Source organism: Coturnix japonica, chromosome 3 (assembly GCF_054131305.1).
Source record: "Coturnix japonica strain WE chromosome 3, WE-NBRP24, whole genome shotgun sequence".
NCBI classification, from domain to species: domain Eukaryota; kingdom Metazoa; phylum Chordata; class Aves; order Galliformes; family Phasianidae; genus Coturnix; species Coturnix japonica.
In genome coordinates this window covers 40,748,141-40,765,441 of record NC_140665.1, presented here as the reverse complement: position 1 = coordinate 40,765,441, position 17,301 = coordinate 40,748,141, and the positions used below count along the sequence as shown (strand labels likewise).

General features: G+C 37.0%; 1 protein-coding gene across 41 annotated transcripts in view; it reads left to right on the top strand.

Annotated features, from left to right (window-relative positions):
- AFDN (afadin, adherens junction formation factor) overlaps window positions 1–17,301 on the top strand; it is a 107,429-nt gene that overhangs the window by 79,128 nt on the left and 11,000 nt on the right. For 12 of the 41 annotated variants that reach the window (XM_085543417.1, XM_015857962.3, XM_015857959.3 and 9 more), the window contains 8 exons: window positions 7,361–7,426; window positions 7,578–7,651; window positions 8,580–8,698; window positions 9,685–9,879; window positions 10,157–10,248; window positions 10,658–10,846; window positions 13,429–14,451; window positions 16,287–16,322. In XM_085543417.1, the coding sequence (XP_085399543.1) occupies window positions 7,361–7,426; window positions 7,578–7,651; window positions 8,580–8,698; window positions 9,685–9,879; window positions 10,157–10,248; window positions 10,658–10,846; window positions 13,429–14,451; window positions 16,287–16,322 (1,794 nt within the window). The remainder of the gene's footprint in view (window positions 1–7,360; window positions 7,427–7,577; window positions 7,652–8,579; window positions 8,699–9,684; window positions 9,880–10,156; window positions 10,249–10,657; window positions 10,847–13,428; window positions 14,452–16,286; window positions 16,323–17,301) is intronic. The other 29 variants (XM_085543430.1, XM_015857969.3, XM_015857972.3 and 26 more) reach the window with 3 other exon arrangements.

Genomic DNA, 17,301 nt, shown 5'->3' with positions numbered 1-17,301 from the left:
CACTGTGAGGATGGCAGCAGCTTAACTGTCAGCATGGAGGCCTTCATTCCCACTCTGGTACCTCTGGGTACTGGTGGTACGGCTTAGTGACTATGGGCCCTAGGTCCCTGTGTGGTACGGGTGCTTGGCTTTGTACCTAGCTATGTGCTGACACTCACTAGAAGGAACCGTCTGTTGTTTCTACTATCCAGGTGCAGCTGCTTATCCTGGCAAATGCAACATGAGGAGGAGGAGGGGGCGGAAAATTTTGTCTGTTTTTAATGCTTCCATGGTGACTAAATAACCAGTTTGAGGAGTGGGTATGGCATTGCCATTAGGAAGGCCCTATCTGATCTTACTGTTCTTTCAGCTCCTATTTCATATGCTAGTTGTGCTGTTTGGCATGTCCCAGTTGTATGGCTAATCTGCGTGGGCCACATCTTCTTATGATTGATACCTACAAGGAGGTCTTATAAAAGACTTGTGTAATATATCAATACTAGCAGTAAAATATATTCTCCTTAAACATCTTTAATTCCGTTGCTTCATTCATTTATCCACTGTTGCTGCCCATCCTTAATTTTGTACTGGTTGGGTAAGTCAGAGTAGTTGTCCTTACTCAGATCACTGTAGTTTCTTGTTCTTTCATTAACATTCAGTCTGATTAATCCATAGAAGTGTTGTATTTTTTTTTTAATTGTTTCTACAGTTCTTGTGAGTTCTGAAGCAGATGTAGTGTTCTGAACCCAATCCTATGAGAACAAGGAAGATCTTACAAAATAATGTTATATATCATATAACAAATGCTATAGATAATCTATTTATGCTTTGTTGAATTTGAGTGATCAAGGATTAATATTCTCTGGTAAATTATTTAAGGGTCTTCATGATTACATTGACTTAATGGTAGAAAACCTTTGTTAGCTTCTTCCTTGCAAAACAATTTTCCATGTAGCACATACTAATTTTGCTAGATGTAAGTCTGTCCCAGTAAAGTCAGCTTAACTTTTGAGGTTTTAGCTTATTAAATTCCTACTTGTTGTAGTTTAATGTGTTTAAACATTACAGGAATTGTTTAGGGATTGCTCTTCTTCTGCATTAATAGAGAAGAAAAAGGTCGACCACATAAACATATATGTAACAGCATGCATATTACATCCCTATGTACTGAAACAAAAAAATAGACGTTTATCAAGTAAGATTTTTGTACTGAGTGTTGTCTCCTGGTCCCACAGAGCAGATAATTTCTCTGGATTCACAGGACCCCAATGCTGGAATTTCTGAGTTTATTATTTGCTGAGATAGCTCAAATTGCAGCTGGTTAGTTGTACACGTCATACAACCAGAGCAGATCTAATTTTTCTTTTGTACTGGTAAGCCAAATAATCTGTAGGTACTGGCTCATTACATGCTTTTCTGATCTAACTTAGTGTTTTGGTGTTGAATTACAGTATTTATGTATTTTGTAGTGTTCAGGAATTATAGTACTTAAGTGCCTATTTCAGATGTCAATTTGTACGTAGGATCTACCCAGTGATTTAAGAATGTCCTTTGTCAAGTCAGCTGAAAGTCACTAGAAAGAAAAGTCTTTCTTGTTAGAATCAACTTTTTCTTATGTGCATTTGACACATCTGAACATGGGTTGAGCTTTCAGTGAGCATTAACCGTGCTTACACTAAACTAAGCCTCATTAGTACTACTTCCATAATTGGATGTTCTCATATAATTTCAAATGAGGAGCTAGATTGCATAAACTATGCAACCTATGATCAGTTCTGATGTGAAGCTCCCAACAATCTGTTGTCCACTTGGGTGCTAAACATAAGACTTTGTTTTATTTCCGTGCTGATATTCAACTCTATCTTTAGGTTGTAATTTCTAACTCCATACTGTGGAATGTTTCTAAATGCGCTTTTATTCTGCAATAAGAACTTTTTGAAACCAGGCAGATACAGCAAATTAGTCTCTTCTAGAAGCTTGTCCGTCTTTATTAAGTGTCTAATAGAACTTCTGGTGACTTTTAATTGCAGAATTTATTGATAGCATTTCATACCTTGGGTTCTTTCTTATTTTCTCAATATGTGCTCCTTATATTCTTTCTCTATTTCTTGGGGGAGCATGCATTATTTATTTACTTCCTGCGTTTTGATCACTTAAATATTTTCCCATGCATTCTTTTCTTCATTTGTATGTAGGATTAAGACCTCATAGAAGCAGACTTCTATGTGCAGATGTATCCTGTGTTTGCCTTTACCTCCCAAGCAAGATTAGAAGATCTATTAAAATGCTTTCTAAATGCAAGAGGATGTTCATTATTGTCATAGAATTCCCACAGCAATACTCTTCGTAAATTTAAGTGCTTGCCAAACTTGCAAGTGCAATATGTTAACATCCTTCGACTCATGCTGCTTTAAAGCATTAAATGGCTTCTTAAGATAATGTGAGATGATTTAAAAACAAACAAACAAAAAAAACCCAAAAAACAAAAAACAAATGCAAGAAGCACCTATATACAGGTGATAAGTCTATTGCAAGTATATAGCTTCTGTTTGCTGGACCTATTTGTTTTTGTTTCTCACTTGAGTTGTCTGTGCACACTTGGCTTAATGATGTGTAAGCCCAAGCATGGAGAAAATTATCTTCAGGAGTCTTCTGAGGTTCTTGGTCCAGAGCTAATTAAGCTTCCTGGAATGAATAAAATGGGGACATTTTTATCCTGTTATATAAATGCATCAGTGAAGGTATATTGATTATTTTATTTCTGACACTGTATCAGTGCACAGCTAACATCATTTTGATGAATTTAACACAAGATGCTTAAAACTACTGAAACATGTAAATAGTATTACACTACTGACGTTTTTTTCCTCAGTGGTTTGTGCAGTTTTTTGTTTATTTAACTGTATTGTGAAAGCACAGAGTGGTTTTGAAGCTTAGGTCTAATTTGCTTGAGGTATCCGAATTTATAAATATTGTGTTATTTCCTTTCTTCTGTCCACAATTTACTGTTCCTCTCATTCTCATAGAATAACACCTTCCATTTAAAACACTTTCTGTTTGGTTCTCTGCTATGGCTATGTATTGCAGCAGTAGCATTGAGTGGTAATCTAAGGGGGTCTTTCAGAATAGAGTATTGTGGTTCTGCAGTTCAGCTAAGGAATACTGTAAACTTGGTGAACTGAAGCCTTTGTCAGCTGCTTCTGGTATAATGATTGTGCTCACTTTCAGCTAAGGCACTCTTTTATTAACACTTTGTAAGTGGTTCTTTCAGCTGAAAATTGGCTAAACAGCATAGTTGGTAATTTAGAAACAGTAATGTTTTTTTTTCAGTTGTACATGTTGAGAAATGCCATAAATTAATATTTAAAGGGGAGAATTTCCCATTTTTTTCCTCAACTTTTACTTTCTGCAAGGACTGTTTCTCTAACATTATGTTCTACTGTTCAAACTTGAGTTCTGTAGGTACACATGCATTTGATATTCAGGATAGGAGAAAATAAAGTGAACTGGAAAGGACGTGTATTGTGTCACTGTTATTGGTATCCGTTTTGGTTTTGTTTGTGGGAGAATAATTTTAATTGCGCTGACCTCCACATTCCTTTAAAAGAAAGACAGATTCATAAGCAGTGTATTAAAAAAACTTGTTCTGTTGTACTGTCAGTAAGTTATAGGAGAGAAATTCATATGGCGCAGGTGAGAATTTCACTTGTTTTGGCATTAAGGATTCATGTCTAACTATGTATTAACATCATTTTTGTGTCTTTAATAACTGTACATTTCCTTCTAACAGAGTCTCCTGAAATGAGCATAAATAAGTCTGTTTAAAATAGAAATGAAACACATTTACTTAAGATACTTCAAAGCATTGGGTAAAAGACACAGGAAGGTAGGTTAAATTTAATGATGCTCAGTGGGAAGTCTTTGCAGGTGTAAGGGAAGATAATGAGCACTGTGTTAGATACATGCTAAATGGTATATAAACAAGAATCTGTGCATAACTTCTCTTACAAGAACAAGGAAAAGACTGACAAACTGTGTAGGCTCCATAAAACTACCTTCAAATAGAACGAATATTGAGCAAAATGTCAGCTTCTCTGGATTGTCATGAAGAGCCAGTGTGAAGTTTAGAGTGCAAGAACAGTTAGAGCAGAACTCCATCTGATCTTGTATGCTCCAGCTGTAGCTAACGGGAATTGAGCCAAAATGCATAACAAAACATGTAAAACAGTTCCTTCTGTTTTATAGCTGTCTGCAATTTCAGTATTTCTTCAGTATGTCTTACATCTGTATCACTTTTCTGGAAGACCTTACCCTGAATCCTTGGTGTCTACATCAGTCTTTATCTTTGTGGTTTCCTAACTGAATTATGAAGTTCTGTGGAAAAAGGTTGACAGCATGAATAAGAAAGCTTTATATTTTGTCTGATAAGAGTGATGATATCCCATCTGTGCCATTCATAATTCCATAGACCTTCACTTCCTTTCATGTTTGTTCCTTAAGAGCAGGGGTCCTTGTCTATTGCTTGGTTCTCTTGAGGAAGTTGCTTCATGTTTCTTAACACCCTTCTTCTCCTCTGAGCCTCTGCTTCTGTTGTTGCCTTTTTGTAAGGGATAATATGGTCTTCCAAATGTAAGCCCTCTAGTTTTGAAGTGGCCATGGTATTTTCTGGTTTATTTGTTCTTTTCTAATAGCTCCGTTGGCTCCCAGGCGTTTAAACTGGTAAATGAAGAATACTGTCAAAACAGTAATTAAGGAGATTGATCTTGAGCAACAGTTAAAGCCAATATAAAAACTACAATATGGGTGTTTGTGTTATCGTTATATATATATATATATATATATATATATATATATATATATATATATATATTTATATATATTTATATATATATATATATATATATATAAAACTGCAAACCAGTGCAGATATCATGGTTTAAACAAGTTTCTACTTCGTTTAAGTTGTGCAGTTGTAATCAAGGATAAGAAAAGTGGCATGTGCAGATATAGTATGTCTGATATAATTAATGATTAGTGACGTCACAATCCCAAACTGTTTGGATTAACATGTATGCTGTTTCAAGTAGCAAATGCTTGCTTTTCTCACTTAATCTTTGGCTGCATTATGCAGTTTTTTGTCTGACTCATTAAACCTAATGAGGTGAGATTCTTGTTAACAGCTTTTGAAGTTAGAGCTGAATAAAGCAGCACCACTCCAAGGTCCCAGGGCTTATGATTAGTGTTGGTTAGTCTGACCTCCAATGACATGTTGCTTTATCTCTGAAATTACACACAGTGTATGGGAGTAAAGGAGTACTTGGGTGAATCTTGCTAGTGACTCCTTAACCTGTTTGGATCTAAAGGAGCTCACCTTTAGGTATGATAGTGGTTGGTGGCCTAAGAGAGAGTCAGTCATCTTAATCTGCAATTCCCAATGAAGAGAAGTGGTAACTCTTCTGGGCTGCTTCTGCCGCAATCAGAGCATTACTTCACATTTCGACCAGTAAAAGCACGTTTTTCCCTATTGCTGCTCCAGTTCTTAATCACTCTTCTCCAACCCTTGGTTTTACTTACCTGGTTTCTGTATGACAAATTCAGTTACACTATTGGTTGCCCTGGTGAACAGCACATTCATTTAGGGCTTCTCTAACAAGATCATTCCTTGTAAAAAGCAAAAGCTTCCTATCCTTTGTTGAACTAGTTGCTAATATAGTGGGACAACTTCTTTCTTATCTCATGACAATTTAAATCTAGGAATTCTTGTAAGAGATTTTGTTGCATGCTTCTCGGAAGCCTATGTGTTCCATCATCTGGATCATCCTTCCTCATCTGCTTCACAGTTGGCTTGGGGAAGATGACTTTTGGTTTTCATTGGGTTTTATCTGTCTTCTGACTTGTACAACTGATTCTTTGGGTATTAAGTTAAAAATACATGTATATCCTGCTGTTATTTTAATGTTTCCATAGTGTCCTTTAGTTAAAATAATAATAATACATATATATCTTTTTTTATTACCTTCATATTGCTCCCAGACTCAGAAAGTGTTTTTTCTGTAGTTGTTTACTACAGGTTTGTTTGTTTGCTTGTTTTTTCCTTTCAAGCAATTGTTATGAGAAATGAGGATATGTTGAATGCTAATCTTGAATCATGGGGCTCAAAGTAATTCCTGTTCTGTGGCTGTTGAGTAAATATTTGGAATTAACTCAAGGTTTAATAAAAAATTAGATCCTTCACCTCTCAGACAACTTTAACATTTGTTTCTGAAGAATTTGCACTTCTTATTCCGCATGGTGGTAATGATGAAAGTGGTGAATCCTCTTGCTCGCAAAAGAAGAAAAGGAGTTGGAAAAGTAGGAGAGTGGGGTTGCATATTCAGTATGAAAGCAGTTTGGGGTGTTACTCCAGAAAACAACGTTACAGTACCAGTTGTTCAATTGAAAAGTTCATGGTAGTTCTAGAGTGTTCTGGGTGATGTGCAGATTAATTGGCATGTTTTGCTCTAGTATGTAATTAAGTGATTGTGGTACATTGTAAGTGACAGTTTGAGGGTTTGTGATACTAATGTTGACTTCTCTGTGGTGTCTCGTAAATTTGAGCATGTGGATGATGCAACAGCATGGCTTGATGTTCATGTTCTCATGCCTCAGATCCATTGGTTGTCTAGCGATATGTTTAGTGTTAACAGTGCTTTTAGAATTCAGTGGCATACTTCTAGGCAGCTGTTTTATGAACAAAATTGCATGGTTCTGCAGTGGACTTAAATGTTGACTTGATAGTTCTAAAATTCTTACTAGTTACAATGTTTACTTGTTTATCATAAAAGCAAAAGTGCTGTTTGCTTCTTTTTCCTAGGTCCCTATGGTCCTAATAAATGCAAAGTGTTTCTGTTCCTTTTTGTCATGTATGCTCAAAGCAGAATAGGCAATCTGTACCTTGTGTGGTTTGGGCATTAGCAAGGGGGGTGATAGGGGACAGTCTTTTGCAACAGGTACACAGGTATATTTAAAATATATATATGCATTGAAAAGTGCAAGTATGTCTCATCAGAGGAGGATTAAAACAAACTCCTAAGATAAAAGATTCAGTTGATCAGATTTAGATGATGCCTGTAAACTGTTGATGTTCTTGTATTGAGACCAAATACTCTTTACTTATTGCAGTGTTTTCAGGTTCAAGAAGTCTAATATTAAACTTGCTTTTGATTTTAAGTGAGCTTAACTTTCTTCCATGTTTTTGGTTTTTTTCCAGGCTGTGGAAATAAACCTCTGAATTCTCATTTTATTTTATTTTTATCTGGGCATGTAAAATATTAAATAAAACTGGATGAATGCATAAGAGATTAAATATACATGAGATAAATTGATGTTTCTTTCTTTATAGGGTGCCGGTCAAGACAAGCTTGGAATATATGTCAAGTCTGTTGTTAAAGGAGGTGCTGCAGATGTGGTTAGTAATATTTTTAAATATAAGAGGTTCAAGGATGGAAAGGTCATTTGGAAATACTTTTGAATCCTTTGTTTACTAATTTGTATGAATAATCATTAGCAATTACATTGGCGAATGAATTTTTACTTTTTTATTCTGACTATGTAACTAGGATGGCCGCCTGGCAGCAGGGGATCAGCTGCTCAGTGTGGATGGTCGAAGCTTGGTGGGGCTGTCCCAGGAAAGGTATGAAATGCTCTCTCTTGGTGTCTTTATATGGGGGAAAAAAAACCACAAACTAGAGTGATATGAGGGCTGCTCCAAAAGTAATGCTTCTATATTATTATCTTGGCCCCTTGTATCAGAGGTGGATGTTGGTGGTATGGCAGTAGAGATGGAGCCTTGCCACCAGTATTCTGTTACACGCTGTTGCTGTGGAACAGATGGCAGCTGAAGGGAAGTCTGACCAAATAGCATCTGAAGCAATGCGGTATCATTAAATTCCTTCCACTGACATTCAGTGGTGCGTGGTGAATGTTTCTGGAGATTGAATAGTGGATGTGAGTGCAGTGAGGCCTCATAGCAGCTGTGAAACAGTGGGTCACCTCTGCAGATTTTTACAAACACAACATTCAGCTCTTCATCACTGGCAAAAATTCATAGTTAATGGTGGTGACAGTGTTGGAAAAGAGGGTTTTATAGTTGGAGATGTCTGTCTAATAGTGCTCTGTGTAGCAGTGATGTTGTGATCTTTGTCTTAATTTCCATGTAAATAAGTAGGAGGCATTACCTTCAGAGCAATCTACTGCAGAAAGTCTTAAACTCACATGTTTGCATGCTGGGCTTTTACTTTCTCTGTGGAAGATATGGTATTGCTTATTAGGGCTCCAGTTTTTAGCAAACATTCCTTACTCTAATTCTTAAATATTTTGGCTTCCAATTTACACTTGCAGAGACCCTTGCGTGCATGTGATGTCTGTTCAGTAAATTAATCTTCTGGTGTTTTTAAAATATTTATTTCATAATGATTTTAGTTATTAGTCAGAGACAGGGTATTTTGTCATACAATGAGTTATTAGAAAAATATATGAGAAATCACGTCATACAAAATTATAAGGAGAACTAGGAAGTATTGGACTTGATTTTATTTAATTTACCTTGTTATCTGTTGCAGGGCAGCAGAACTTATGACAAGGACAGGTTCTGTAGTAACACTGGAAGTAGCAAAACAAGGAGCAATATACCATGGCCTGGCAACCTTGCTAAATCAGCCATCTCCAATGATGCAAAGAGGTAAAAAATAAAAATGAAAGCTAATATTGATGGCAATAACATCTTTGTAAGAATTAGAATACAGGAAATGCAATAATTCATAGTAATTTGCCAAATTTTACCAAAACATTAAATCAAAAAAATAAATTTAATTGCATAGAAAAGAAGCATTTCTTTTCTTGTGAAAAGACAAACTGACTTTTAAGTAGTATTTAAAATTGTATTTGTCTGATGTGCAATAAATGTTTTGCATTTGTTCATTAAAAAAAAAAAAAAGGTTTAAAGTACAGTAGTGGTTTTGAAATAATTTTTAATTATGAAATATAATGAATACAAACACTATTAGAATTTCAATAGCTTTTCCATCTCTTTCATAAAGGCTTCTCTCTTCATGGGACTTGCAGGCAGAGAGTATAATGTAATTACTAAGAGAGAAAAACAAAACCAGAACCCCCTGGAACATGTTTTGTGATAGGTTTTCATTTAGCTTTTAAACTAAAAATAGCAGAACCTTTGTCTCGTAATTTTTCTATTTCAGATCTTAGAAGTTCTTGGATGTATTTTATTGTTGAACTTAATAGAGCCAACATATAAGTCTTACACAGAATAACTGTGTAAAGGAAGCCTTTTTCTCTATGTAGGATATAGAAAAGAATGGGTTAAAAGAATAAATCCCTATTATCACGATTTACAACACCATTCCAGATGCCATATGCCTCTGTGAGTCTCCAAGAGACTTTTTAGTAAGGCACATTTGGCTTTTCCAAACGTTGTATCTTTTCAAAGACTATTTTGAAGCAAAGATTCTTTTTTGAATTAGATGAATCCTGTACAGTTGATAAGAAAGTGGAAGTGTGTATCTGAAGAAGTAACAGGTATAAATTATCAGTTGCTATGCCAGAAACTGAGTTTTTGTGCTAAATGCAAGGTAACTCCTGTTCAAAAAAGAACACACTAGACAGCAGCTAATATAAGTGAAGGGGGAAAATATATATCGACTGTTACAGTTTCTGACCGCCGTGGCTCAGGTAAACCTCGACCAAAGAGTGAAGGTTTTGAGCTGTATAACAACTCCACGCAAAATGGGTCACCCGAGAGCCCCCAGCTGCCATGGACGGAGTACAGTGAACCAAAGAAGCTGCCAGGAGATGACAGATTAATGAAGAACAGAGCCGATCATCGCTCCAGCCCCAACGTAGCAAGTAAGTCAGATTATTATTCTCATAGAGGTCAACGTCTCTTTCACTGACTTTAGGGGCTGTTCAGTTCTGAGGGGGAAGGGAAGGCTTATTTGATTAAAAAAAAGGCAGGATTAAGTTTAAGTCTGAAATAATGATGTGGTTGTAACGTTTGGAGCAAGCCTCTTGTTAGAATTATTCAAAGCAAAAATCATACTTATGTTGTGAATACTATTATTATATTAAGTTATGTAAATTAATATTAACAGGCATGTAAATGCTTCCTTTAACTTTCCAACAGATCAGCCTCCAAGCCCTGGGGGAAAGAATGCTTATGCATCTGGAACTACCACCAAAATAACCTCAGTCTCGACTGGAAATCTTTGTACAGAGGTCAGAAGTGGCAAGAAAATGCTGGCTAGTAAATTTTGCTTAGCTATCAATGGATCAGTGTGCTTGGGTCAAAGTAGTATCTTAAGTATTTGTACATTATGCTGCTGCTAGTGACTGAGCAATGTTTTTACTTACTATGCCATAATGAAAGATTAAGACAACTTTGTGTGATTTTATTACTTTTTGTTCATGAAGCTGCAATTTCATGAATTGCAATATTGCATGCTTGTTTTCAGACCGTAAAGGTATTAGTCCTAACCACAGTTTATATTTGAAAACCTCTATTCCAGACAAATAATATTCTCACAGGGCAAAACAAAACGTTTAAGAAACAGGTGGTTAGAAAAACATTTTTAAGAAATCCGTGTGATTAGAAGCTTCTATCTTACATTCATTCTATCTTTTTCAGGAACAGACTCTTCCTCCACGACCTGAAGCTTATCCCATCCCAACACAGACCTATACCAGAGAATATTTCACATTCCCAGCTTCAAAATCCCAGGATCGAATGGGTCCAGCTCAGAGTCAGTGGCCAAATTATGAAGAGAAACCACAGATCCAGGCAGAGAGTAATCACTCAATTAATACTACAATGCAGGTCAGAAGCATTTTTTTTTCTAAGTATAAGAGGAAGATGGGGGGAAGTAGAAGAAACTGTTTCACTCCCAGTTTGCTGGAGGCATTTTTGCAGAGCAGTCAACCCTCTATGATCTCTGAACTGCTGAATATTGGTTGAACCATAGCACAGATAAGGGGGATAACTGTACTTCTGCCAAGTTTGGCTTGGGATCAGTAACTGTACTTTTTGCTATGGAATTTTTGTTAGCAAGTTATGCAGATTTGTTACCTGGGATGTTTTAAGTCCTTGTTCCTCAGAGCAATGGGGAATGGCTGGTAGTAGGGTTTATCTTGTAAAACGTTTTGTAGTTTTTAGTAAAGTAAACTAAATCCGTCACTCCTCTAAGAAGGTTTATGTGGAAAAAATCTCTTTGCCTGCAGGGTGCATCGTTTAAGTGACAGTGAAGTATTAAAAATGAAATAACACAGTATTTTGAAAACTGTCCAGGGCCTTTGAAGAAACGCATTCCCTTCTCTCATTAAAAAGAAAAAAAAAGACAAAAAAAAAAAACAAAAAAAACCCACACTCTTAAAACTGCTTTATTCTTTTCCCTACTTCCATTGATAACTGCCCTGCTATCAAAATGCAGATGCTTCTGAAATGAATTTACCTTTATAAAGTAGAAAGATAATGTCACACTAAATGAGGACTTTACTAAAATCTGTGTAGGAAATGAAATCTTGGTAGTCGAAATCCAGTCACTGGATCTTTCTTTTTCTTCCTTCTATAGTCCACCACGGACAGCTTCATTATCCAGAAACCAAGAAAGGAAAAAAACATTTTTATGTTGTTTGGCTGTTGTTTGGGTTTTTTTCTGCATTTGTTTAATTAAGGCTCAGTATGCTTTACTTTCTGAAAAGCATCATTATCTAAGTTACTTTGTATCATGTCACAGAAACTAACTAGGGAATGATGCATTGAGTAATCCCACATATATTGGTGAATGGGGAGAAAAGTTACTTGGGTAAAAGCTTAGTTCACTGCGTGTTTGTCTCAATTTCAGTACCAAAGATATCAAATCATAGTCCTTCAGTAAAGAAAACAGATGCTATAACCGAAGTAGGGTGGTAATTTTAAAGGAGCAGGCTGTGAGTTAATGAATGTGTCAAGTAACTGTAGAAATATTTTGCTGAATTCCTTTAATTAACTCCTTCAAATTTCATGAATTCATCTCACCTAATCTGAGCTCTGTAGTTAATGTTTGGCTGTCTGTGTAGCTACTGTGGCAGGGGAGGCTAATATTTCCGTTTCTCCTAATGGGATGAACTGCCATCTGCACATGCACCTCTCCCCTGCTTAAAGCAAGCTTAAATGAGTAGCTTAGACAGGGCAGTTAAAACTGGTATGATGAACCCCATCTGTTAAGGCTGTTGACAGGTACAGAATTTGAGCTGTGGTTTTAAGGATTAAGATGTTGAAGCATTTTCATAAAACCAACGACTAGAACCTTTAGCACCCTACAAGCACTGAAAGTGTAGATGTACTTTTCCCCACCATGCAATACTTCAGATTAAAAAGGGAGGAAAATAGACTTCAATAAATAAAGAAATAAGTCTTTACAGCTTTTCACTGATGTGAAATTTCTGTTTTCTGCTCCAAATTTATTAGCAAACTGTTTGGTTAGGCACATCTTTACAGCAAATCTAACAGAAATAACTGTGTGTTCAGATCTGTTGGACTAATAGAGCATAAAGAATACACTTGTTCATCTCAAAGAAGGCATTATTTTGAGGTTACAGCTAAGGTCATTGATGGAGGAAGAAGAAAAGGAGCTTGCTTTGTTAATCTTCTCTCAGTTGTTGATAATTGGTACATTATGTGTTCAGTGCTTACTATTTCCTGGCATTCAAAGCTTGAATTTTTGCTGCAAGAAAACAGTTAACCAATTTGATAACCCTAATTTAGGGCCTAGTATTCCTTTCCAGAAGGTTGTATAGCACAATGGTACCTCAGGCTTGAATACAGAGAGGCTTGGTGTTTGACACATTAAGTCCATGCCCCAAAAACAGGTAGAACTAGATAGGACTTTTCCATATTCCATACCCATGAATGACTGTCATAATGAGAGTTTCCAGCTGAGTCATCACTCTTATTAACGGGGGAGGATGGGCAGAGGCTCCCTCATCTTTTTTTCCTTAGCGGTCTTTCTGTTTGCCTTCCTAATAGGAAAACCCTTTGTCAAGCCAGCTGAAGCCTGAATGGCAGAGCTGGAATGTTTGTACTGATGGTCCAAGCTACCAGAGCTCTTGTTCTCCTATGGCAGCAAGAGTCCTGAGAAACTCTGTGAGCTGGGGAGGCTCAGCTTAAGTTCTATTTTGTGTTCTTCCTTTTTTCCAGTCCAGATTTCCAGGCATTTTAGGGGTTGTAAAATCTTGTATCGCTTGAATGAATTAAAATGACTGGGAAGAATATCTTATTGTTCATTATAAGAAACTTAATTGTCATGGAAATTCTGAACTTCTCTAAAAGTAATTACCTTTAGTAGTAAGAAGTTTAGGCTTTAAGTATTTCAGATATGTTTTAATGGAGATTAAATGGATGCTTTGTTTAATTTTTTCCAGCGTGTGGCTCGATCCCAGGAAGAACTCCGAGATAAAGTTTTCCAGCCAGAGAGGAATCGTTTGGAAGTTGTTATCCGGAAGGACATAGAGTACATTGATCGGAAGTCAGACAGTGATCAGTGGATTAATTCGTCTGTGGATTCTAGCACATCTAGCCAAGAGCACCTGAACCATACATCCAAACCAGTTTCACCTGGTTCTTGCTTAACTAAAAGTGGACCTGGCCGTTGGAAAACTCCAGCAGTGAGCCAGCCGACTCCAGTGGCCGTTTCCCAGCCCATCAGAACAGATCTTCCTCCTCCGCCGCCACCTCCTCCAGTGCATTATGCAGCTGAATTTGATGAACCACAAATGGATTTGCCTCTGCCTCCCCCTCCTCCACCAAACCAAGTAGGAGCACAAGCATCTTCTCAGGTGGCTGCTGCTGAGCGTAAAAAACGAGAAGAGCACCAGAGATGGTATGAAAAGGAAAAGGCACGTTTGGAAGAAGAACGAGAAAGGAAACGGCGTGAGCAAGAGAGAAAACTGGGCCAAATGCGTTCACAGCCACTAATTCCTCCCCAGCCTGTGGTTCCTCCTGTTCCCCTTCAGCAAGTGAAATCGGATAAAACTTCAACTTTCCAGAGGTCTCAAGAAACAGTCATTCGAGAGTTGCAGCCACAACAGCAGCCTCGGACTATTGAGCGGAGAGATCTGCAGTACATTACTATCAGCAAGGAAGAATTGTCCTCTAGTGACAGCCTCTCTCCAGATCCTTGGAAAAGAGATGCCAAGGAGAAACTGGAGAAGCAGCAGCAAATGCACATTGTGGACATGCTGAGTAAAGAGATTCAGGATCTTCAGAACAAGCCTGATCGTACAGCTGAAGAGAATGACCGCCTGCGCAAACTCATGCTGGAGTGGCAGTTCCAAAAGCGACTTCAGGAATCCAAACAAAAGGATGAAGATGATGATGAAGAAGAGGACGATGATGTGGATACGATGCTTATCATGCAGCGACTGGAGGCAGAAAGAAGAGCAAGGGTAAAATGGGATAATCCTTTCTAGACAAAAGTGTGGTAATTGTGTGTGTTGGTGGGTTCTCTGGATTTGAGTATTTTGATCTCCTAATAGGGTAAAGGAGAAGGGAGCTTTCTTGGCTGTCTTTAATTTTAAAGTTACTGTAGGAGCTTTCGTTTGCTTACAGTGGCTTCACCAGTTAGACAATAAATTATGAAGGTGTAATAGCTACCTATTACAGAATGTAAGTTGGCAGTCAAATTTACTTTTCTTGTTGCAGCTTCAGAAATTTCCTGTGTACAAAGGGATTTAGCTGGGTAGCTGGACCAGGATTAGAAAGTTAAACATTGGATGGAATTTGCTTACAGGAACTCAAGCAAAAATATTTGAAATTATGAAAATCTGTAGCAGAATCAGGAACAAAAAACATGTTTTTTCCATCAAATATTTTTTTACCAGTAAGAGTTCTTACATATAGTCTTGGAACTGAAATGGACACTGAATACATGATACCAGGGAACAGAGTTTCCACCACGTTGGTCCACTCCAGTCAGAGGCTGGGGGATGAGGCAAATGTTACCTTTGTATTTTACCACCACCTCTGTGGTGACACTGACAGTGCTGGGTGGAAGCATTAGGCTGAGCCATGTCATTTCATGTGTTGTAAAAACTCAAGTACCCTGCCTAGGGCTCCAGCTTGCAGATTTTGCATGGTGTACAGTTCAATCAGCATCAGATGGGATTTGCTTACCTTAGCTTCAGCGCAGTAAAGGATCATAATATACATACGAAGACAATGTATCTGATTAGTCTGATAAAAGTTTTATCACTCCACTGCTGGTTTCTATCTCTCTGAGTCTTTTGAATCTCTTGCTGTTGGGAAACAGTTCGTGTAGGAGAATTTTTCTTCTCTGAATAGCACTGATACCAAAGTTACATACCAATAACTATGCTTTCATAGGCTGAATAACTATCTCTGTAATTCACTGTCTTCTGTTTACCTTGAAAAGTTGACTTAATTCTGTGATAAAAAGTTTCTACTTGTTGATAAGTGTTTGCACGTGTATTTTGGCAATCAGAAATTGCTATCAGCTTGAGTAATATTTGATTTCAGGATTGTTTTGGCAGCTTGATTCTCTAAACTTGCTTTTCTCGTGTTTGTTGCAGTCTGCATTGCTTTCCTTTTTTCTTGTGGCTAATTTTGTTACTGTTTAAAACAATGGATACCTCAAGCTTGGAAACTGAAGAAAGGAAAGGATAAATGTATCTTTGGTGGAATGCTTGTGTTAAAGCTCAGCACTGCTAACATGTAATTTGTAGCACGAAGGCAGTTACCTCTAGGCATAAAAACCCATATAGAACTGCCATTTTCACAAAAATCCTTAACATTTTACTCTAGCAAAACTAAAAAAGCCATATGTTGTTATTGAAAAGCCAATTGCTTTGCATAGTGTTTTATCAGTCTTCTTAGCAAGTGCTGGATTTCTAGTACTGTTTGTGCATGAAGTTCCTCCAGCATTTTGGAACATTTTGAAACTAAAAAATAACAGTTGTTTTGAGCAGAATTGATGTTTGCATTTGAGTTGCGTTTCACTGTCTGTACTACTAGAGATGCAATAAACAGCATCTGTAGAGAAAAACTGAGCTTTTGAATGAGTTTAAACAGTACTCATTAAAAAGAAGAAGAAAGAATTATCTGTTTCCTTGTCTGTATTTCAGGTGTTTGTGGAGTTCAGTTTGTCTTTCTAAAACATCTGACTTAACAAATAAAAGAAAATGCTTTTGAAATAGAACAAGTCTAACCTATCTTTGTTTTCACTGTGCATCTCTCTTTTTTTCCCCTTTCTTACTACCTGCAGCAGACTGCTGTGCCAGCAATCTCTGTTCTAGACTTGGTATGTTTGTTTCTTTCTCCTTAATATCTTTCACGTTTCAATTTCTGATGTTAATAATAATTGTCTTCTGTGCTTTGGATGATGATTTGCCATCTTTGGGTGTTCAAAAATCATTTTGATACAATGAACAGTAAGTTAACTGTAAGCATGCATTTGAGTGTTTCCAGATGTGGTGACTCCTTCCCCCGTGTTTCTCTCCTATTAAATGCTGTGTTCTGCTTGCAGGCTTGATTTGTTTGTTGTAGCAGCAGTCTGATATAAAATAGTGTAGTTGGTGTTTTGTCACTGCGTTTATGGCATCTTACTAAGCAGTTTGAGTGATCAAACTGTGAGGTAAAATTTCTTCCTTTCTCTCCCCCTCCATTCTTGTTTTAGAACAGTTGTAGCAGCACCATTCCCTTCCGATTACAATTGTTCAGAGAGCCTAATAATACAGAATATTTAAATTCAGTTGATAACAAACGTGCATGGCTTATTATGATTTAACATAGTACTTAGCCATGCGCTGAAACCTGCTGTTACACATGTGGAGTTTCCCATTGATGTAAAAATGGACTGTAAACTCAGGAATTGCTTCTGAACTAATATTTCCAAGTAGGTCATATAAATGTGTGATTACTAAGTTACCATATTTTATTTTCCTGAATTTCAGGTTCAGATGGTTAATGCTACTGTCTGTTGTCTAAAACATGGCAAGCTTTCAACCTGAGGCATTAACCTCTAGGATTTCAGTTAATTCTGTATTTTATTGCTCTCGTTGGGAATGGGTTATAGAACTGCATCTCCTTCGGAGTATTCTGTATCATTAGTATGCTAGTTTGAAAGAAGGGTAATGCTTGCAAGTCCTGTGAGTATCATTAACTTGTGTTGCTAGAAAAGAACTGTAAGCTTCACTGTTCAAAATATGGATTGGGATATTTCTTCACTTCTTTATTTAAAAAACAAAACACGGGCTTTTAAAATTCATATTCAAGTATAG